This window comes from Bison bison, unplaced genomic scaffold, assembly GCF_000754665.1.
Source record: "Bison bison bison isolate TAMUID 2011002044 unplaced genomic scaffold, Bison_UMD1.0 scf7180017864503, whole genome shotgun sequence".
Lineage (NCBI taxonomy): Eukaryota > Metazoa > Chordata > Mammalia > Artiodactyla > Bovidae > Bison > Bison bison.
This window is the reverse complement of record NW_011495061.1, coordinates 5,224,746-5,247,616: the sequence shown is the minus strand read 5'-3', so window position 1 is coordinate 5,247,616 and position 22,871 is coordinate 5,224,746. Positions and strand designations below refer to the sequence as shown.

At 38.3% G+C, this 22,871-nt stretch overlaps 1 protein-coding gene across 5 annotated transcripts in view; it reads left to right on the top strand.

Moving 5' to 3' along the window:
* Positions 1-22,871, top strand: part of STK33 (serine/threonine kinase 33) — a 197,193-nt gene that overhangs the window by 129,407 nt on the left and 44,915 nt on the right. For all 5 annotated transcript variants that reach the window (XR_824276.1, XM_010829301.1, XM_010829299.1 and 2 more), the window contains 3 exons: positions 7,451-7,589; positions 10,469-10,557; positions 12,402-12,486. Coding sequence is in view for 4 of the 5 variants with exons in the window: in XM_010829301.1 (XP_010827603.1) it covers positions 7,451-7,589; positions 10,469-10,557; positions 12,402-12,486 (313 nt within the window). In the remaining variant the exon portion in view is untranslated. The remainder of the gene's footprint in view (positions 1-7,450; positions 7,590-10,468; positions 10,558-12,401; positions 12,487-22,871) is intronic.

The following is a 22,871-nucleotide window of genomic DNA, read 5'->3' as shown; positions in this document are numbered from 1 at the left end:
CCCATTCTATTGTTTTCCTCTATTTCTTTGCATTGATCACTGAGGAGGGCTTTCTTATCTCTCCTTGCTGTTCTTTGGAACTCTGTATTCAGATGTTTATATCTTTCCTTTTCTCCTTTGCTTTTCGTTTCTCTTATTTTCACTGTTATTTGTAAGGCCTCCTCAGACAGCCAGATTGCTTTTTTGCATTTTTTTTCCTTGGGGATGGGTTTGATCCCTGTCTCCTGTACAATGTCACGAACCTCTGTCCGTAGTTCTTCAGGCACTCTGTCTATCAGATCTTATCCCTTAAATCTATTTCTCACTTCCACTGTATAATCATAAGGGATTTTATTTAGGTCATACCTGAATGGTCTAGTGGTTTTCCCTACTTTCTTCATTTTAAGTCTGGATTTGGCCATAAGGAGTTCATGATCTGAGCCACAGTCAGCTCCCAGTCTTGTTTTTGCTGACTGTATAGAGCTTCTCCATCTTTGGCTGCAAAGAATATAATCAATCTGATTTCAGTGTTGACCATTGGGTGATGTCCATGTGTAGACTCTTCTCTTATGTTGTTGGAAGAGAGTGTTTGCTATGACCAGTGTGTTCTCTTGGCAAAACTCTACTAGCCTTTGCCCTGCTTCATTCTGTGCTCCAAGGCCAAATTTTCCTGTTAGTCCCATAGAGTATTGTTAATTTCAGTAATTGGTTGTTTGTCTCTGCATGTTTATTCTTTAATTCTTCTAGGTCTTTGTTAATTAATTCTTGCATTGTCTCCATTTTATTTTCAATGTTTTTGATCATATTTACTATCATTATTCTGAATTCTTTTTCAGGTAGGTTGCTTCTTTCCTCTTCATTTATTTGGACTTCTGTGTTTCTAGTTTGTTCCTTCATTTGGGTAGTATTTCTCTGTGTGTGTGTGTTAGTCACTCAGTCGTGTCTGACTCTTTGCAACCCCATGAACTGTAGCCCGCAAGGCAGGATCTTCCTGACCCAGGAATCGAACCTTGTTCTCCTGCATTGCAGGCAGATTCTTTACCGTTTGAGCTACAGGGAAGTCCTTAGTATTTCCTTTTCATCATTATTATTATTTTTTAACTTATTGTGTTTGAGTTCTCTTTTTCCCAGGCTTCAAGATTGAATTCTTTCTTCCTTTTGGTTTCTGCCCTTTTAAGGGGCTTCCCTTGTAGTTCAGTCGGTAAAGAATCTCCCTGCAGTGCAGGAAATCCAGGTTCGATCCCTGGGTTGGGAAGATCCCCTGGAGAAGGAAATGACAACCCACTCCAGTATCCTTGCCTGGAAAATCTCATGGACAGAGGAGCCTGGTGGGCTGTAGTCCATGGGGTCGCAAAGAGTCAGGCATGACTGAGCGACTAACACGAACACTTAAGGTTGGTCCAGTGGTTTGTGTAAGCTTCCTATAGGATCAGATTTGTGCTAAGTTTTTGCTTGTTTATTTTTCCTCTAATGGGCAAGGCTGAGTGAGGTGGTAATCCTGTCTGCTGATTTATGGGTTTGTACTTTTGTTTTGTTTGTTGTTTACATGAGGTATCCTGCACAGGGTGCTACTGGTGGTTCGGTGATGCTGGGTCTTGTATTCCAGTGGTTTCCTTTGTGTGAGTTCTCACTATTTGATACCCGCTAGTAGGGTTAGTTCTCTGGTAGTCTAGGGTCTTGGAGTCAGTGCTCCCACTGCAGAGGCTCAGGTCTTGATCTCTGGTCAGGAGTGAAGGTTTCACAAGTGGTTTGTTATGGCATCAAGTGAGATTGAAACAAATATCCAAAAAATGAGAAACCGAAGATGAGCCTCAGACAAATGGCAGTTACAAATTCAGGCAAATAATAATTAAAATAATGAAATATACACATATACATATATACCCATGAACAAAGTGAAAACGGTCCACAAAAATAAAATACAATAGATTGACCCGGTGAACAAAAGAAACCAAAAATTATATTTACCAGTTAAGAACAAAACTAACTAAAGCACAAACTGGAAAACAAAACTAAAGCAAGGTGCCAAGTGGGGAATAAAGCAATGAAAACAAAACTAAGAAATATATTGAGAGGAAAGGAAAGAAAGAAAAGAAAGAAAGAATAGATATACAAAGTTAAATAGAGGTAGATGAAGAAGATTTATATACATTAAAGATTAACTGCAAGGGGAAAAGAACAGTAGGAAAGGCAAACAAAGGAATAAATGTAGAAAAAATATAATGGGTTTAAAAAAATTAAAAGTTAAAATTATAAAAAAGAGAGGAAAAAAAAAAAAACAGAAGAAAAAAAAAAGGAAAACCCCACAGAACTACAAAAGCCTGACAAAGATGCAGATGTTTATAACAACAATAAAACGTGTGACTGAATATACACAAATACATATACATCCATAAGCAAAATCAAAACAGTCCAACAAAAGTAAAGTATAATAGATTGACCTGGCGAACAAAGGGAACCAAAAATTATGTCTACCTGAACAAAACTAATAAAGTACAAAATGGAAAACAAAACTAAAGCAAGGTGCCAACTGGGAAATAAAGTAATGAAAATAAAACTAACAAATATGTTGAGAGGAAAGGAAAGAACGAAAAGAAAGAATAGATATGCAAAGTTAAATACAGGTAGATATAGAAGATTTATATATATTAAAGATTAACTGCAGGGGGAAAAGAACAGGAAAAGCAAACAAAGGAATAAATGTAGAAAAAATAATAATAGGTTTTTAAAATTTTTTATTTATTTTTTTAATAATAGGTTTAAAAAATTAAAATTAAAAGAAGAGAAAAGAAAAGAAAAAAAAAGAAGAAAACTCCCCAGAACTGCAAAAGCCCAACGTAGAGGCAGAGGTTTATAACAAGAAAAAATGTGACTGAGAAAAAAAAAAAGAATAAAAAGAAAAAGCGCAAAAGCTTAATTAGATTTCATAGTGCCAATAAAATCGACAACTACAACAGAGGAGGGGGAAAAAAAAGGAAAAAAAACCCAGAAGAATCTACAGAACAAGTCAAAACATAAGAATAATAAATGTTTTTCTTGAGTCACTGCTGTCAGATTCCTTTCCCTCGCTGGGAGTCACAGTCTACCTCACCTCCCTAGGATGCCCTCTAACACTGCTGATCTCTGGACCTGCTGTGGGGGCAGCTCGGATTCTAATCGGGCTCTACTCCTCTGTGTTCTTGCCTCCACTGTCCACAGCTATCAGAACTAGTGTGTTTTCTTTTGTGGGAGCTCTCAATGAACTTTTATATATTCCATAGAGACAGTCTGTCTAGTTGATCATGTGGATTTAATCTGTAGCTTGTACAGCTGGTGGGAGAGCTTTGGGTCTTCTTTCTTAGTTTCAATTGTGGTTTTATTTCCACCTCTGCATATGGGCCATCCACTGGGGTTTGCTCCTGAGGCTGCCCTGGAGGACTTGGGTTTGCCCCTGTGAGGGCCATGTGTGGAGATGGTGCAGCTCCCTGCAGCATCGCAAGGATTCTGGCAGCACCAGGTACTCAGGGGAGTTGGTGGCTAGGGCAGCAGGAAATATAGTGCTCTAGAAGGTTATGGCAACCAGTATTGGCCAATAGCTCCAGTATTCTTGCCTGGAGAACCCACCTTCCTGACAGAGAAGCCTGGTAAGCCACAGTCTACAGGGTTGCAAAAAGTCGGACATTACCGAAGCGACCCTGCATGCATAGGCGTGAGACTTTTTTTGCCTGTGGCAGCTCTGCCCCAGTGAGAGCTGAGCGTGAAGGTGACACAACTGCTTGGCTTGGGGGGACCCTGGAGGCGCCGAGTGTGCAGGGACACGGACTGCTTCCTCTGCAGCAGTTACAGCCCTATCAGAATCTTTTTTTGTGCCTCTTGTGGGTGGCAATCAGAAGACCTCTTCCGGTTCAGGCACTTAGAGGGCTTCCTTGCCTGGGGTCCTTCTCTGTTGTTCACGCATCAGGCACATAGAGGGGCCCTTGTGGTTGGGGTCCTACTCTGTAGATCACCACATCGGGAACTTAAAGGGGCATCCTGAGTGGGGCCCTACTCTGTAGTTCAGTGCCTCAGGCATTTGCTGGGCCAGCCCCTCTGTTGTTCAGCTGCCAATGCTGGCCTGTAGGGGAAGAGAGGCTATGGTGATGGCTCCACCCGCTATGCATGACTCAGCAGTATCGCCTTGCCTCCATGGCTGCCCAGCTTTCCTCTGCAGGCATTTTCCAGCACAATCTCCTCCCTCACATCCCCTGATCTGTCTCTCCACAGTCAACAGCTGCCCTCGCCCAGGGATTGCTCCACAATTCCTAAACTCCATCTCCCAGCCGGTGCACCTTCCAGGGGGTCTGCATCCCTGTCCAGGGCAGGTATGGTTGCAGCAAGAACTGTCTGATTCTCATTCCATTTAGGCTGCCACAGATCAGATGTTTCCCTCTCAGCCTTAAATGTTTCTCCTCTGACTCAGACAATTGCCCCAATGTGGGGATCGGACCCCTGCTTCAATTCCCCCACCCGCCAAAGGCAGGTCTGGTCCTACTAACACTCCTGTTTTTCCCCTTGGTTCCTTCATTCTACCGAGTTTTACATGGGTCGCTGGTCAGGTACTCCTGTCCAATCTCAGCTGGTGTTCTGCATGCACTTCTGTGTCTGAAGGTGTATTCCTGATGTATCTGTGGAGAGAAATGTACTCCACGTCCACCTACTCCTCCACCATCTTGTTTTCCTCTGGTTAGATTCTTGATACGTATGTGCTAGTTAGTACTTTGCTGAAGAGTTGAGGGTGGGATCGGCAGCCACCTGCAAATCTATAGTGCTTTCTCTGTGTACAGCCTTCCCCTCTTTGGCAATCTCGCCTGTGGAGTTTAGTTGTCTTGGCCTTCCTGGACTCTCAGCACCATCTCCTCAGTTCATGTAGACTGTTGAGCTCTGCTTGGGTTTTCTTTCCCTTCTCTGTAGCTTGGAAACTCTGTCTAGACAGTAAGCTAGGATAATCGTGGGGCTTGTCTCATAGGTTTCCCCTCTGTCAGGGATCACTGCCTTGTGCTGCCTGATGACTAATGTCTGAAAATTGTTATTTCATTTATTTTATCCATTTTTTAGGTTGTTTCAGAAGGGAGGACAAGTCTGGTCTGTTCCTTCATTTTGGAACATAAGTGGGAGTCCAAATGTAGAATAATTCGAAGGCACAGGAAACCATCATCTGTGATTGTATTTTTTACCTACTGTTTGCCTTTGATTCACAAAAGTCAGATCTGTCTCCCCATCTTCCCAGCTCACACAAATGCCTAGACTTCCAGTTGAAGCTATCTTAAAGATTAAAGGAAATTGTTAACTGACTGGTTAGGCTAAGGTAGTAATACTGATCATCCATTAACTATGTAGCGTTTCTTGTGAGTCCACATATTCTCCAGGCCTACACAATTATTTTTTAATAGTTACAGAAAGACTTCTGAAAAACCTTTATTGATAATAACTTTTATCAGCTTACCTGTTTTAAATTGATCAATTTGTATTGTAAGCACTGCTAATGTAACTTTGCCTTCCAAATAATTCACTTACCATTTCATTTCATGATCTCTGCCACGCTGTCAGTGGAAAAACTATGGCCTAGTTCAAAAGCTTATTTTTGCGTTAGACTTTACAGAATTCTGTAGTTACTTTTGAAATTCTAAAGCATCCTAAGGTTTAGTGAGTCAGAATTTTGACTATAGGAAGAAAGGTTGTTAGCCTTTTCCTCTTGCTTTCCTGCTTGCTGACTGAACACAGAAGTTGCATCAGGAGTGGTAATAGAATAGGATCAGGTCCCAGAATCTTACAAACAACAATGAAAATGTAGTGGCACAGGACGAAATGGAGACATGGAGGCTGGTCTGTGTCTGAATAGCAGCTGCCCATAGGTATGAAAAAGGCATGCATTTTAGTTGACTGGGAATCTTTCTGACTCAATAGATGACCTGACTATTGGAATACTTAAAGTGAGTATAAGAAACATCCACAGATACAGCAAATATGGAAGAGGCATTTCATTTGTGGCTTTTGCCATTTATACCCCATTAGTCACTAAGTTCCACTATTTCTCCCTCTGTGTATTTTCACATTGTTTTCTTCTTTTCTTCTTTCTGCTCCTCACATCTACCCTTTTATGAACAGAGGTCAGTATACACAGCATGTGAGCCAGTCTGGAGTGCAGCCTGTTTTTTTTTTATAGCCTGTAAGTTAGGTTTTTTACATTTTTTAATGGTTGGAAAGAAAGGTTAAAATAGTAGTATTTCATGACATGTGAAAATTATATGAAACTAAATTTCAAAGTCCATAAATAAAGTTTTGTTGTATTGTTTATGGGTGCTTTTATGCTGTGACAGCAGAGCTGAGTGGCTACGGAAGAGGTTGTATGGCCTGTGAAGCCAAAAATACTTACTATCTGTATCTGGCTTTCACAGAAAAGAAGTTTGTTGAGTTCTTCTCTGCATTGCTGCTGGAGTGGAGTGTTCATTTAGAAATGCAGAATTGATAATGGCACATACACTTCCTCCACTCCAAACATAAGCTTCAAAATCTTCAATGGTGGGACTTCCCTGGTTGTCCAGTGGTTAAGACACTGAGATCCCACTGTAGGGGGTACAGGTTCGATCCCTGGTTGGAGATCACAGAGTGGGTAAAAATTAAAAAAAAAAAATCTTCAGTGGCTACTTATTGCATATGGGGGAAAAAATCCAAGCTCCTTTGTGTGACATCCAGGACTCTTTACAGCCTGGCACCAACCTGTTCTTTCTGGCCTCACCCCTCACCACTCCAGTCTTCTCTGACTTACCAAAATGCTATTAACACTGAGATATGTGTTATTCTTAACTGCCAGTGTTTTTTCCAGCTTTGGAGTCTGCAAATGCTGTGTGCTATGCCTGTTCTTGCCCATATTTTCTACCCATAAATCCCTGTTCAATCATCCAGACCTGCCTGAAATGGTGCCTCTTCACAGTGAGCATTCTTTAGGCTCGCTCCCTCCTCTGTAACCTCATCACATTTTGGACAGTCCTCTTCTGTTAGCACTTATCACATGACATTGTGATTAGAACCATACTCTGAGCTCCTTGGAGATAAAGAGTATGTTTTATGCTTGCTTTTTCCTCTAGTAGAGCTTCCCTGGTGGCTTCTGCAATGTAGGAGACCCGGGTTTGATTGCTGGGTCAAGAAGATCCCCTGGAGAAGGGAATGGCTACCCACTTCAGTATTCTTGCCTGGAGAATTTCATGGACAGAGTAGCCTGACGAGCTACAGTCCATGGGGTTGGAAAGAGTCAGACATGACTGAGTGACTAATACTTCCACTTTTGTCCCCTCTAGTATCCTACAGAGTACCTTGTACATGACAGATAGCAACTATGTTAAATGAATAGAGTGATTAAGATTATAATGATATTTCTACTCTCTGTTTACTGTATATAACATTTAAACATACCCAACTAAATAATTTGTGATCTCTCTCTTTATATTTATGTCAGAAAATGTATCTTGTGATGGAGCTTTGTGAGGATGGAGAACTCAAAGAAATTCTGGAAAGGAAAGGTCATTTCTCAGAGAATGAGACAAGGTGGATCATTCAAAGTCTCGCCTCAGCTATAGCCTATCTTCACAACAAGGGTAAGAAGAGGATCACCCAGCTCGTTGACTCCATGCAGGCAGATAGCACTTTTGTTTAAGGGTGATTGTATCCAGGATTCATAATCACAGAAGTAATGCCTACTGATACAGAAAATTTGATTTTAAAAATTAAATTTTTTCCCTTGTAACTTTATTGATATAATTTAATTAGAAACAAGACAGGTATGCAATTACATTGTCCATGGATAAGAAGGAAATTATGAACATTTCTATTCAACAACTTGAAAAGAAGCTAATATTATTAAATCCGAAATAGAAAATCAATAGAAGTGAAATTTCTTAAAACTCATATATTAATAATAATGTTAAAAATCTGCATATACTAGGCATTTAACAAATTTTTAGACTTAATTATTAGAGCAGTTTTAGGTTCACAGCAAAATTGAGAAGTTACAGAGATTCCCAAATACCTCTGTCCATGCATGCAGATCCTTCCCCATTATTAGCATCCCCTATCAGAGGGGTTACACTTGTTACAGTTGATAAACTTGCACTGACACATCGTTATCACCCAAAGTCCGTAGTTTACATTGGTGTTCGCTCTTGGTATTGTACATTCTATGGGTTTTGACAAATGTATGATCCACCAGTAGAGTACCACAGGGGAGTTGTTTCACTACTTTAATATCCACATTTAAATATCATTCTAATTCTTCTAATTGCTTTACTATTCTTTGGTATTATTGCTACTGTTTTTCCTCATGCTCCTGCTTTTTTTTTTTTTTTCCCCTTCAGTGTTAGTTTGGCTTACATGTGACTTTAGAAGCTTCTCATTTTATCAGTTCGGTTCAGTTCAATTGCTCAGTCATGTCTGATTCTTTGCAACCCCATGGACTGCAGCACACCAGGCTTCCCTGTCCATCACCAACTCCAGGAGCTTACTCAAACTCGCGTCCATTGCATTGGTGATGCCATCCAACCATCTCATCCTCTGTCATCCCCTTCTCCTCCTGCCCTCAATCTTTCCCAGCATCAGAGTCTTTTCCAAAGAGTAGATTCATCGCATCAGGTGGCCAAAGTATTGGAGTTTCAGCTTCAGCATCAGTCCTTACAATGAACACCCAAGACTGATTTCCTTTAGGATTGACTGGTTGGATCTCTTTGCAGCCCAAGGGACTCTCAAGAGTCTTCTCCAACACCACAGTTCAAAAGAGATAAAAAAAACTTTGTTCCAGAGAGGTCAGGGGACATGGTTGGGTGTGCAGAGCTAGTGCTGGAACCTAGGGGCTCATTCAACAGATGTTCCTTAAGCACCTACAGCATTGAGGTTGGTCCTAGAGTTTACAGAGGTTCAAACACAAGGCACCTGCTGGAGTACAGAAAACAAATTGATGATTTGTTTTCAAATGGAGTACAGAAAACAATATGATGATTTCTGAGAGCCATATAGAGAGCATGGAGCACAGGTGTACTAAGTGCCTCATTTGATTCGGAAAGTCAAGCAAGAATTCACAGAGGAAGCAAAACTTGAGCTGAGGAATACAAACTCAGGTGAAAAAGGGAGGGCTTTCTGCAGAGAGCGAGGATTTTTGCAAGAGCAGAAAACCAAAGACTTGATATTTTGCTAATTTCAGTTCTAATATATAAAGTCAGTATATTTCAAACTAAATCTTAACAGGATTTATCATGGAGCTTGATAAAATTATTTTGAGAGTGATGAGAATAGTAAAAAAAACAATTAAAAAGAACAGTGGAGGCAGCAGAGAGACTTGCCCTGCCAAGTGTCAAACCACATTATGAAGATATATTAGTTAAAGTTTTGTGGTGTTTATGTAAGAAGAGATAAGGAGAACAATAGAAATTCCAAACACAGGTTGGGTGTGGAAGAGAACTGTAAACAACTAGGAGTAGTAGACAGTCCAGGGCTCATCCAGCCTCCTTTCCCCAGAAATTATACCTATAGCTTTTTAAGTTTAGGGGAATGATTTCAATGGATATGGACTGGATCAGTTATTTGCAAAGGAAATATTTGGTACATGAGAGTATTTGCATGTACATAAAAGTCCTGCCTGAGCCCTGACATGTTCAACTGGAGATTTTGTGTCTCACGGGTTTTTATTTTTAACTTTAATGTATAAAGAGTAGAAAAGTGGGACTGATGGTGCAGAAAATATATTGAAAAAAATATAGTTTGTATACACGTAGCCAAGTTGCAGTATGTTAAATGTTTATGCTGACAATAACATATGAATAGAAGTAAAGAGGTAATCCTCTCTTTGAAGAGTGAAGGACATGGGAAAGCTTCCTCCTACAGGAAATAGCTAACCTTGGACATGATCCTCTTTCACACTCACCAGGCCATTCATGAAGAAGAGTGGCCAGTTGGAGCAAGAGGGGATTGGGGAGAGGTCAGGGAGTCAAAGAAAGTGGCTCCTTAAGGTTAGAAACATGGAGAAAAAGGATATGAATATAAGGGAATGAAACAAGGAAGAATTATACCTGGACCTCCTTAGATTTTTTTCAACAGTTCAGTTTAGTCGCTCAGTCATGTCCGACTCTTTGCGACCCCATGAACCACAGCACGCCAGGCCTCCCTGTCCATCACCAACTCCCGGAGTCCACCCAAACCCAGGTCCATTGTGTTGGTGACGCCATCCAACCATCTCATCCTCTGTTGTACCTTTCTCCTCCTGCCCTCAATCTTTCCCAGCATCAGGGTCTTTTCAAATGAGTCAGCTCTCCGCATCAGGTGGCCAAAGGATTGGAGTTTCAGCTGCAACATCAGTCCCTCCAATGAACACCCAGGACTGATCTCCTTTTTCAACAGTAGATGTTAACTGGTCAAGTTCTATTTGTGTCCACTCTAATTATTTTTTCATTATCCATTTCATTTGATTTGTTGTTTATTTTCTTGGTAGATATAGTACATAGAGATCTGAAACTGGAGAACATAATGGTTAAAAGCAGCTTTATTGATGCTAACAATGAAATGAACTTAAACATAAAGGTAAGATATTAGAAATTGTGGTAAATGTTTGCCTATAAATAGTTTGATATCAAAGTGGCAACGTACATCCTCTTTTTTAGATACATTTCAGAAGCTTTTTAACAGCCAAAAATAAGCAGCCTGTGCTAAAAAAATTAAAATTTCACAAAAGAGGTTGTGACTGACAAGAATAATTTTACAAGTTAAGTAGTGCTACTGAATTTTTTTAAAGTAGATATTCATTTGGATAGTTCTGAATCATTAGTTAATAGCAAACAAACAGATGCTCTGAATTCTAATTAATTTCAAAATTATGCCTGGTAATTTGATGTAAATGTGTTACAAATTTAGAGAAAAAGTACACCTTGGCTGTGCCTTTGATACTAAATTAATGCTAAAGTCTGTGTTTCTCATTTAAAATTTTCTTGGGTATTAATATTTATGTTCTAAGCACAGTTAGTATGCCAAGTATTTATTCTTGAGGACTTTATTCAAATTAAGTGTTCTTTAATGTCAAATAAATGATCGAATACATTATTTATTAGCATTTTAAAAGTGGTTGCTTTCAAAATATATGAATGTATTAATTTGGGAATAAAATGTTGTCTTTGAATAACTTGCTCTGTTGCATTTATAACATAAATAGGATTAACAGTATTGTTGTTATACTCAAATAAATATTCTTAGATGTTTCTATTATAAGCTCTATGAGTGCAGGAATTCTGTGTGTGTCTTATTCACTGTTGGTACCAGGAATAATGCCTAAAATATAATATGTGCTCAATTAATATTTGGTGCATGAAGGAATAAATGCCCTCCAAAGAATTGAATTGGGTCATGAGAACTTTTATATATTTGATACCTGTATACATTTTCTGTGGAGAAAGATAATGTAGCATGATGCTCCAAGTAGGGTCATTGTGAACACTCCTGGAGAAATTTATTAGTCTCTTTAGAGAAATAGTGATATCACATTGTTGATAGGAACATTTTCTTACTCCATAAGGTACTGAAAACTTTACATTCAGTGTCTGTGGACCACAATCTCATCTTTGGTTGTGTGATCAGTAAATGTGCCTGTTTTTTCTGCTTTCAGCCCAAGGCTGTTCCAACTTGGGAGACAATACCAAGGGCACACACTGAATATTTAATAACCAAATGTTTAATGACCAAGATTTAGACTTGAGCAGAAAGCCTGCAGTTGCAGCAGTAGGCCTCCCGTGTATTTGTAGTTATAGTGTGTATTTTTTTTTCCTGTTAATTTGCTTCTCGTAGTTTTTAATAGTGTAATAATTTTTAAATTAGTATACTCTAGAAACACAGAGGAAATAATAGTAAAGAAAAGATAGCATTGACTAGAGAAAATATTTTATAAATAATTATAAAAAGGAGGAGTTTCTGTGAGTGCTGACAAGAATAATGATTTGCATTTATAACAGTGCTTTAAACTGAAACATAGCTTGAGCATCAGAAAAATAGATAATAAACTTACCAAGGCCAGAATGTGTTTTACAATGAAATAACTTTATAAAGATAAATTTCATTTTAAAAAATGTTAAATGCCTTCTTGGAAGAGTAACTCCCTATGTTGAACTGTTGAATTTAAATTAGAAGGAGTGAATAATCAACATTATGGGTGTTTTTTCAAAATTTGAAAAACCAAGTTTCTCTTGACTAGGTTTCTTTTTCACAAGGAGGGGTGGGTGGGAAGGGGAAGCAAGGTCCTTATTAGTAATGCAAGGAAAGCCCCTCTGTCCTCAAGAATTCCTGAATTAAATGCAATACAGTGTAGTGAAAATCCTGTTGGCAGAATGTGTGAACTTTGGGTCTGGAAAACTGGTGACTCTGTGAATTTCTTCTTGAAGGTGACTGATTTTGGCCTAGCAGTGAAGAAGCATGGAAGGAGTGAGGTCATGCTGCAAACCACATGTGGGACACCCATCTATATGGGTAAGTTAGGAGGCTTTAAATGATTTTTTTTTCCTATAGAGAAAAGTAGAACAACTTGTGTGGATTAAAATTTGAGCAGTTTGATTCTGCATCATAACTAATGGCCCTGATCAAGCTACCTTTTCTTTTCTTGAAAGTGAAAGTATTTTAGTTGTTGTCACAAATTTTTCATAGTTCTTATCTTTGGAGATTATAGTGTTCATCATTTCTCTGGGCTCTTCTTATAACTGTTTATGTCTCTTAGGTAATCATACACCCAAACCTAATTATCATTTTGTTAATTCATGCTAAAATAATGCATGTGTTTTGCTTCTTTCCATTTTTTATCCAATTTCATTGCCATCCAGTAGTTTTTCATAGAGTCCTAATTAAATATATTTCATAAACCAACAGTTTCTCATTTTTGTAAATGTGATTTTTAACAGCATTCTTGAAGTATAATTTAGATACCCAAAAAAATGTGCCATTGGGTGATTTTTCATACATTCACAGAGTTTTACAGCACCTCCACAGTCCAATTTAAGCAGTTCTACCTCTAGCAGTTGCCTCATGCCCATTTGCTCTCAATCTCATTCCCATCCCAATCCCAGGTAACCACTGATCTTTGTCTCTCTAGGTTTTCTGTTTCTGGATATTTCATATAAATGGAATCATACAACATCTAGGCTTATACACCTGGTTTTTTTCACTTAGCATGATGTTTTTGAGGTACATCCCTATTGCAGCACATATGTGTAGTCTGTTCCATTAGTAAACAGTTGTCCATTGTATAGACATGCAATGCTTTGTTTATCTGTTTATTAGTTGATGCACATGTAGATTGTTTCCAGTTTGGAGCTATTATGAATAATCCTGCTTATGGACATTTGTGTTCAAGTTTTTATGTGGGCATATATTTCTTTGGAAGGAATGATGCTCAAGCTGAAACTCCAGTACTTTGGCCACCTCATGCGAAGAGTTGACTCATTGGAAAAGACTCTGATGCTGGGAGGGATTGGGGGCAGGAAGAGAAGGGGACGACAGAGGATGAGATGGCTGGATGGCATCACTGACTCGATGGACGTGAGTCTGAGTGAACTCTGGGAGTTGGTGATGGACAGGGAGGCCTGGCATGCTGCGATTCGTGGGGTCGCAAAGAGTTGGACACGACTGAGTGACTGAACTGAACTGATGGTTTCATTTTCCCTGGGTAGCTACAAAGAAGTGAAATTGATGAATCATATATTATTTATGTTTATACTTTTTAAGAAATTACCAAACAATTTTCCAAAGTACTATAAGATTTTACCTTCCCACTAGCAATGTGTAAGAGTTCCAGTTTCTTCACATCCTTTCTAACTGTATTACTTATCTTTGTAATTATAGCCATTCTGATGGGTAGGAAGTAGCATCTCATTGTGATTTTTAATTTTCATTACCTTAACGACCAATGATGTTGAACATCTTTTCATGTACTTATTAGTCATTCATATATCTTACAATAGACATAGATGAAATGCCTATTCAAATTTGTATCTATTGAGATGATCATATACTTTTTAAATTTATTAAAGAAATAATTGCATTAATAGAAATGTTGAACCATCCTTGTACCTTTGGATTAAACCTCACTTGGTTTGATATACTGCTATATTCAGTTTGATCATAACAGTATGGATCACAACAAACTGTGGAAAATTCTTAAAGAGATGGGAATACCAGACCGCCTTACCTGCCTCCTGAGAAATCTGTATGCAGGTCAAGAAGCAATAGTTAGAACTGGACATGAAACAACAGACTGGTTCAAAATCAGGAAAGGAGTACATCAACACTGTATATTGTCATCTTGAGTATTTAACTTAAATGCTGAGTGCATCATGTGAAACGCGAGCCTGGATGAAGCTCAAGCTGGAATTAAGATTGCTGGGAGAAATATCAATAACCTCAGATATTCAGATGCACCACCCTTATGGCAGAAGGTGAAGAGGAACTAAAAAGTCTCTTGATGAAGGTGAAAGAGGAGAGTGAAAGAGTTGGTTTAAAACTCAACATTCAGAAAACGAAGATCGTGGCATCTGGTCCCATCACTTCATGGGAAATAGATGGGGAAACAGTAGAAACAGTGTCAGACTTTATTTTTTGGGGCTCCAAAATCACTGCAGATGGTGACTACAGCCATGAAATTAAAAGACGCTTACTCCTTGGAAGGAAAGTTATGACCAACCTAGATAGCATATTCAAAAGCAGAGACATTACTTTGCCAACAAAGGTCTGTCTAGTCAAGGCTATGGTTTTTCCAGTAGTCATGTAAGGATGTGAGAGCTGGACCATAAAGAAAGCTGAGTGCCAAAGAATTGATGCTTTAGAACTGTGGTGTTGGAGAAGACTCTTGAGATTCCCTTGGACTTCAAGGAAATCCATCCAGTCTATCCTAAAGGAAATCAATCCTGAATTTTCACTGGAAGGAGTCATGCTGAAGCTGAAGCTCCATACTTTGGCCACCTGATGGGAAGAGGCAACTCATTGGCAAAGATCCTGATGCTGGGAAAGATTGAGGGCAGAAGAGGAAGGAAGTGACAGAGGATGAGATGGTTGGGTGGTGTCATCAACTCAGTGGACATGAGTTTGAACAAATTCTGGGAGATAGTGAAGGACAGGGAAGCCTGGTGTGCTGCAGTCCTTGGGGTTGCAAAGAGTTGGACAGGACTAAGTAACTGAACAACAACAAATAATTCAGTTTGTTACCACTTTAGTTCAGAACTTTGAGTGTAGCTTTCTTTCCTGCTGCCCTTATGTTTTTTGATGTTAGGATTATACTATCCTCATTTTAAAAATAAAATATTTTCATTTTTTGTATGTTCATGAACCATTTAAATAATAGAAATTACCTACTCATTAATTATTTGATGAGATTTCCCCTTAAAATTTTTGGTCATGGTACCCTGTGGGGATAAAATTTCTATTATTTTCTTTTTTTAAGTTTTTGTTTATTTATTTATTTTGGCTATTCTGGTTCTTTGTTGCTGCACGCAAACTTTCTCTAGTTGCAGCGAGCAGGAGTTACTCTTTGTTGCAGTGTATGGGCTTCTCTTATTGCAGAACATGGGCTGCAGGCACTCAGCTTGTGAGCCGAGTTGCTCCACAGCATGTGGGACCTTCCCAGACCAAGAATCAAACTTGCGCCACTGCATTGGCAGGTGACTTTCTAACCGCTAGACCACCAGGGAAATCCCTATTATTTTTAATTTATATTAGGTTATTTAAGTTTTTCACATTTTGAATCATTTTGATAATTTATATTTTTCAGAAAATTGTTCATTGCGATTTTAAATTTTATTGGTATAAAGATGCATGTTACATTCACTTGTAATTCTTAGATCTGTGGTTTTGGCTCCATATTAATTCTTAATATTTATTAAGAAGGCAATATAATTTAATATTAGCAGTATGGCCTCTGACATCACTGGCTAACTTGGGACTCTAACTCTGCCACTTGCTTTCTGGTTAGCCCTGTACAAACAACTTTGTCATGGTTTCTACTTTTGTATAATAGGGATTATGCCACCCTTCTATAAAAAAAAAATGAAGGATCTATTTTGTGTCAGACACTGTTCTAGGGGTTGGAAATATAACAGTGAACAAAACAAGAAAATGTGTGTTGGTGCAAACATTAATAAAAAAGATTAAAAAAATATCTGGTATGTTAGCGAGAAGTGCTAAGGAAGAAAAATAAAACAGAAAAGGGTAGAAGATGTACTTTAGGATGGTAATAATAATATCTTTTTATTAGATTGGCATAGAATTAAATGTAAAGTGCTTAGCACAGTACATGGCACTTATGCTCAATTTTAGTTCTTGTAATAATACTAACCATTTTTTCTTGATCAAATTTATTAGTGGCAGGACTATTTATTGAGCTTTCAAAACTCCAGCTTAAGTCTAGTGGTATTTGATTTTCATTGATTTCTGCTTTTATTTTTCTTAATTCCTTCTTTCCACTTACTTTTGGTTTATTTTTAAACTTCCTAAGTTAAATGTTTATTTTCAGTCTTCTTATTTTCTAATAAATGCATTTAAGGCTGTATATTTTCCTCTGAGTACTCCTTTAACTGTTTCTTTTATTATACAGTGTTCTAATTGTTATTAATTTCTTAATAGTCTATGATTTTAGTCTTCTTCTTTAATCCAAAAATTACTTTGAAGTGCTTTTAGAATTTTCTGTGGGATGTGTTTGATACTTATATGATTGTGTTAATTTATCTAACCTTTTGGTTTTCTATCTGATTTTCTTCATTTTATTAGGTAATTGTGAGTTAAAAGATTTCAACTTTAAGGAATTTTCTCTGAGGTTGAACACAAGGTTCATTTTTGCAAACATTAGTTTGGATATTTTGAAAGCATGTACCCTCAGCCCTCTTTATCTGTGGGTTCTACACCTGCAGATTCAACTAACCAATGATCCAAAGTATTTGAGGAAAAAATTTCCAGAAAGCTCTAAAAAGCAAAACTTGAATTTATTACACAGTGGCAACTATTTACATAGCATTTATATTGTGTTAGGTATTATATGTTAATCTAGAGATGATTTAAAGTATATGGGACTATATGGGTAGGTTACATTCAAATATTAAGCCGATTTTTATAAGGGACTTATGCATCCATGAATTTTGGTATCTGACAGCCTGGGGGCTAAAGGGTTAGGGGCTGAATCCTGAAACCAGTCCACTACAGAAGCCGAGGGACGACTATATACTCCTGGTTTGTCAAGCATAAAAGTGTTTGTATGTGTGTATTTATAAAACCAAACATGAGACTTTTGTGATTCAAACTTTTTATTTTATTAATTTTATTGAAATATAGTTGATATGTATGGTCATTTAAATAATTTTAATTCTTCAAGCCCATTAGCAAAATTTATCTTTCCATCTGTTTGTGTTGTCTTCAGTTTTTTCCTCCCAGTCTGTAGGTTATCTTTTCATTTTGTTTGCTGTACGGGAACTTTTAAGTTTGAGTAGATCTCATATGGGAGAAGGCGATGGCACCCCACTCCAGTACTTTTGCCTGGAAAATCCCATGGACGGAGGAGCCTGGTAGGCTGCAGTCCATGGGGTCGTGAAGAGTCAGACATGACTGAGCGACTTCCCTTTCACTTTTCACTTTCATGCATTGGAGGAGGAAATGGCAACCCACTCCAGTGTTCTTGCCTGGAGAATCCCAGGGACGGGGGAGCCTGGTGGGCTGCCATCTATGGGATCGCACAGAGTCGGACATGACTGAAGTGACTTAGCAGCAGCAGCAGCAGCAGCAGATCTCATATGTTTATTTTTCCTTTTATTTCTATTGCCTTGGGAAATTGACCTAAGAACACATTGGTATGATTTATGTTAGAGAATGTTTTGCTTATGTTCTCTTCTAGGAATTTTACGGTGTTGTGTCTTATATTTCAGACTTTAAGCCATTTTGAGTTTTTTTTTTTTTTTTTTTGTATGGTGTGAAGATGTGTTATAAATTCATTGATTTGCATGTGGCTGTCCAACTTTCCCAGCACCACTGTTGAAGAGATTGTCTTTTTTCTATTGTGTGTTCTTGCCCACTTTGTTGACAGTTAATTGACCATAGGTATGTAGGTTTATTTCTGGGCTCCCTGTTTTGTTGCATTGATCCATATGTGGGATTGTTTTCTTAATTTTTTTCTGGAAATTTGTTGTTAGTATATAGAATAAATATCTGCATATTCTATATCTTGCTATTTTACTGTATTCATTTATTCTAATAGTTCTCTGTTGGCATCTTTAGGATTTTTTGTATATAATATCATGTCATCTGTGAACAGTGACAGTTTTACTTCTTCCTTTCCAATTTGGATTCTTTTTACTTTTTCTTATCTAATTGCTATGGCTAGGACTTCCACTACTTTGTTGAATAAAAGTGAAAAGAGTAGATATCCTTATCTTGTTCCTGTTCACAGAGGATAAGAATTTTTACCATGTAGAAGGAACAGATAAATGCTTTTGGTTCTTTACCATTGAGTATGATGTTCCCTGTGGGTTTGTCATTATGGCCTTTATTATGTTGAGGTATGTTCCCTCTATACCAACTTTCTGGAGAGTTTTTGTCATAAATGGATGTCAAATTTTGTCAAAAGCTTTTTCTGCATTTATAGGGATGATCATACGATCGTTACCCTTCATTTGTTAGTGTAGTGTATCACATTCATTGATTTGAAGATATTGAACCATCCTTGAGTTACTGGACTAAATTCTACTTAATCATGGTGTGTGGTTCTTTTAGTTTGCTAAGATTTTTTTGAAGTTTTTTACATCTGTGTTCATCAGTGATATTGGCTTATAATTTTCTTTTTTTGTGGTATCTTTATCTAGTTTTGATAACAGGCTGATGCTGGCCTTGTAAAATGAGTTTGGAAGTATTCCTTCCTCTTTAACTTTTTGGAATAGTTTGATAAGGATAGGTGTTAACTTTTCTTAAATGCTTTTTAGAATTTACCTGTGGAGCTATCTGGTATTGGACTTTTATTTTTTGGGAAATTTTAAGTTACTGATCCAGTTTTATCACTGGTAATTGATCTGTTTCTGTTTTTTCCTGATTCAGTCTTAGGAGATTGTGTATTTCAAGGAATTTATCTCTTCCCTCTAAATTGTCCATTTCATTGGTATATAATTGGTCATAGTAATCTCTTATGATCCTTTGTATTTCTGTGGTATTGGTTGTAATTTCTATTTCATTCTGATTTTGTGTCTTTTTTCTTAATGAGTCTTGCTAAAGGTTTATCAATTTTGCTTATCTTTTTAAAGAACTAGCTCTTAGCTCTAAGTCTGTCTCTTTCAGTGATCTTTTCAATATCTTTTTAGTCTCTCTTTTATTTCTGATCTGATCTTTTTTTCCTCTGTCCTTCTATTAATTTCAGGTTTTCTTTGTTCTTCTTTTTCTAGTTCCTTTAGATATAATGTTAGATTGTTTATTTGAAGTTTTTCTTGTTTGCTGAGGTAAGGCTTGTATCTCTATAAACTTCTCTATAGAACTACTTTTGCTGTGTCCCATAAATTATAGATCATTGTGTTTCCATTTTTATTTCTCTTTAGGTATTTTTGATTTCCTCTTTCATTTCTTCAGTGGCCCATTGGTTGTTTAGTAGTATGTTATTTAGACTTCATGTCTTTGTGCTTTTTCAGTTTCTTTTCTTTTCATTTTGCCCAATTCTTTGTGTCTAATTTCTATGTGTTAGGTATGTTGGTTGTATCTTCTGATCTTGGAGAAATGGTGCCTTATATAGGCGATGTCCTGTGGGGACCACCAGGGGCTCCCCTCTGATCACTGGAGTTGTATGTTCTAGGGGTGTCCCCTTTGTGGGCTGCATGCACCCTTTTTTGGTGGGGCTGACTACTGTGGACACACTGGTAGATGGGACTGGCCCCCAACCTGCTTGGCTTTGAGGCTGTGCCACATAGTGACTCTGGGCTTGCTAGAAGGTGAGGTAGGCTTACTGCGGGGTTAACTGCATGGCCTGTGTAGGCCATGCTTGCACCCGCTATTGGCCTGCTGGTGTACAAGGCTTGGTGCCTACATGGCTGCATGGTAAAGAGGAGTGCTAGTTTGCTGGTGGGTGGGCCAGGTCTTGGCAACTGTCTACTAGGGGGCGTAGGGCTGGTTTGTGCCTGCTGGTGGGTGGGGCAGGTCCTGGCACTAATAAGCTAGAGGGAGGAAACCAAAATGATGCTTACCAGCACCAGTGTCCATGTGATAGAATGAACTCCCCACAATGGCTGCTGCCAGTCCCCTGGGGGAGTCCTAGCTGCTTCCTCCCTTCCTGGGAGGTTTTCCAAGATCAGCAACTGGGTCTGACCTGTTTTTCAAACTATTGCCTCTGAGCTGGGTTTCAGAGTGCGAGATATTGTGTGCACCCTTGAAGAGCAAAGTCTGTTGTTTCCTCTAGCACTCCAGCTCTCCTGGATATAAGCCTTGCTGGTTGTCAAAGCCAGGTGTTCTGGGGGCTTATATTCCTGGTGCAGAACCCCTAGACTGGGGAGCCTGATGTGGGGCTAAGAGTCCTCACTCCTTGTGGAGGAATTCTGAGATTGTGACATTCCTCCTGTTAGTGTTTCAGTGACCTGGAAATGTAGGTTCTAACTGTAGGATGTCTCCTCCTCTCCTTCCCATATTCTTGTACTTCCTACTTTATGTCTTAATTGTGGAAAATTCTTTTCTGCTAGTTTTCAGGTCATCCCTATAGATAGTTGCTCTGTAAGTAGTAATTTTGGTGTGTTCGTGGGAGGTGATGAGCTCATAGTCTTCAGTTCTGTCATCTCAGCCACTAGTCCATATTATTAATTTTGCTTGCTTCCTCTGTTGATTTCTAAGAGAGTTATTAAAGTCACTCACTAATGTAGGGCTTTAGTAGATTTTTTTTGTACTTTTAGTATATTTCGTAAAAATATTCTTTATGGAAACATAATTTGTACATAATAAAATACACAGATTTTAAGTGTAAAGTTTAATGAGTTTTGACAAATATATATACTTGTACAATTACCATCTCAGTGAAGATATAGAATATTTCCATCACCCCAGAAATTTCCTTTGTGTCCCTCTCAGTCAATCCCCCACCCAAACCTTAGCAACCACTGAGGATTTCCATTGCCTTAGATTAGTTTTGCTTGTCTAGAATTTATAAAAATTGAATCATAAGTATATATTCTTTTGTGTCTATCTTCTTCTGTTCCATGTAATGATTTTGAGACTTAGCCATGTTGTTTTATCAGTAGTTTATTCATTTTTATTCCTGAGGAGTATGCCTGGTTCATTGTTTGTCTATTTGATGCATAAAGTTTCTAAGTTGTTTTATCTTATTTGGGAGGAGGCTACTTTAGATTCTGTTCATATCCTCCTGTTGGCAAAAGACATCTGGTCTGTAGTTACATGGGGAAAATATATCCAAGCGTCCTGAGTTTTATGCCTGCTTATTAGTTGTCTACACTGATAACAAGTGAGAGAACAAGAGAGAAGACAGATGGTTTGTGCAGCTTTGCTGACTTCCTAAGTGGCTCTTTGGCACAGTTGCTCTGGCCTCTGCCTCCCTGTGAGAGCTGTGATGACAGTGCCCGTAGAAATGCCCCTGGTAATTAAGATGACTCTGGAACGATGAGGGCTCTGAATTCCAGGCCCCCACTGAGTGGTAGAGCTATGTGGAAATCTGTCAGGGAATTAGATCGTGGAATCGGCCCTTGTCATAGACACATGGCCATAGAGCAACTTGAATGTTTATGATTCAGTATTTTAAAAGTTTAAGGAGGCTTAAAGAATACAAGTAATTGCTTAAAGGAAAATGTTAATTAGTTAATTTTAAGTGATTTGAAGACAAATTACTTAGTTTGTTAATTATCTATAGTTGAGTCTTTTCTCATTCTTCTGTTTACCTTTCAGCTCCTTTTTTTGTTGTTGTTGCTTTTTAGTTCCTTTAAAATAGTTAGAGGAAATGAAATTTCATTTGCTTTTACTGGTTACAGACACATTGTGTGTGTGTGTGTGTGTTGGGAGGGGTGATTGAAACTGTTTTCTAAAGTGAAAATACCTTTTGCATGGGAGATGCTCTGTAACTGTGTTACTTTAGGTGAGTCACTTAATATGTGTATCTGGACCTTAATTTCCTCACTGGCAAAGTGAGTCAAATGCCTGATACCCATCTCACATGATTCTTAACATAATTTATACGAACAGCATCATTGATGCAAAAGTACTTTGTAAATTTTAAATTTCTATTCAAATACACACAGTTGACCCTTAAACGATGTGGGAGTGAAGCTACATATTAACTTACTGTTGGCCCTCCGGGGTGCTCCCTAACTGTAGAGGTGTAATAGACATATGCCTGGAATAACAAGCATATTCAACTTTTTAAAAACCCAGCCATTATTTAAAAATCTAATCATTAAAAGACCATCACGACCCAGATAATCACGATGCTGTAATCACTCACCTAGAGCCAGACATCCTGGAATGTGAAGTCAAGTGGGCCTTAGGAAGCATCACTACGAACAAAGCTAGTGGAGGTGATGGAATTCCAGTTGAGCTATTTCAAATCCTGAAAGATGATGCTGTGAAAGTGCTGCACTCAATATGCCAGCAAATTTGGAAAACTCAGCAGTGGCTACAGGACTGGAAAAGGTCAGTTTTCATTCCAGTCCCAAAGAAAGGCAATGCCAATGAATGCTCACTACTGCAACAATTGCACTCATCTCACACGCTAGTAAAGTGATGCTGAAAATTCTCCAAGTCAGGCTTCAGCAATACGTGAACCATGAACTTCCTGATGTTCAAGCTGGTTTTAGAAAAGGCAGAGGAACCAGAGATCAAATTGCCAACATCCACTGGATCATCGAAAAAGCAAGAGA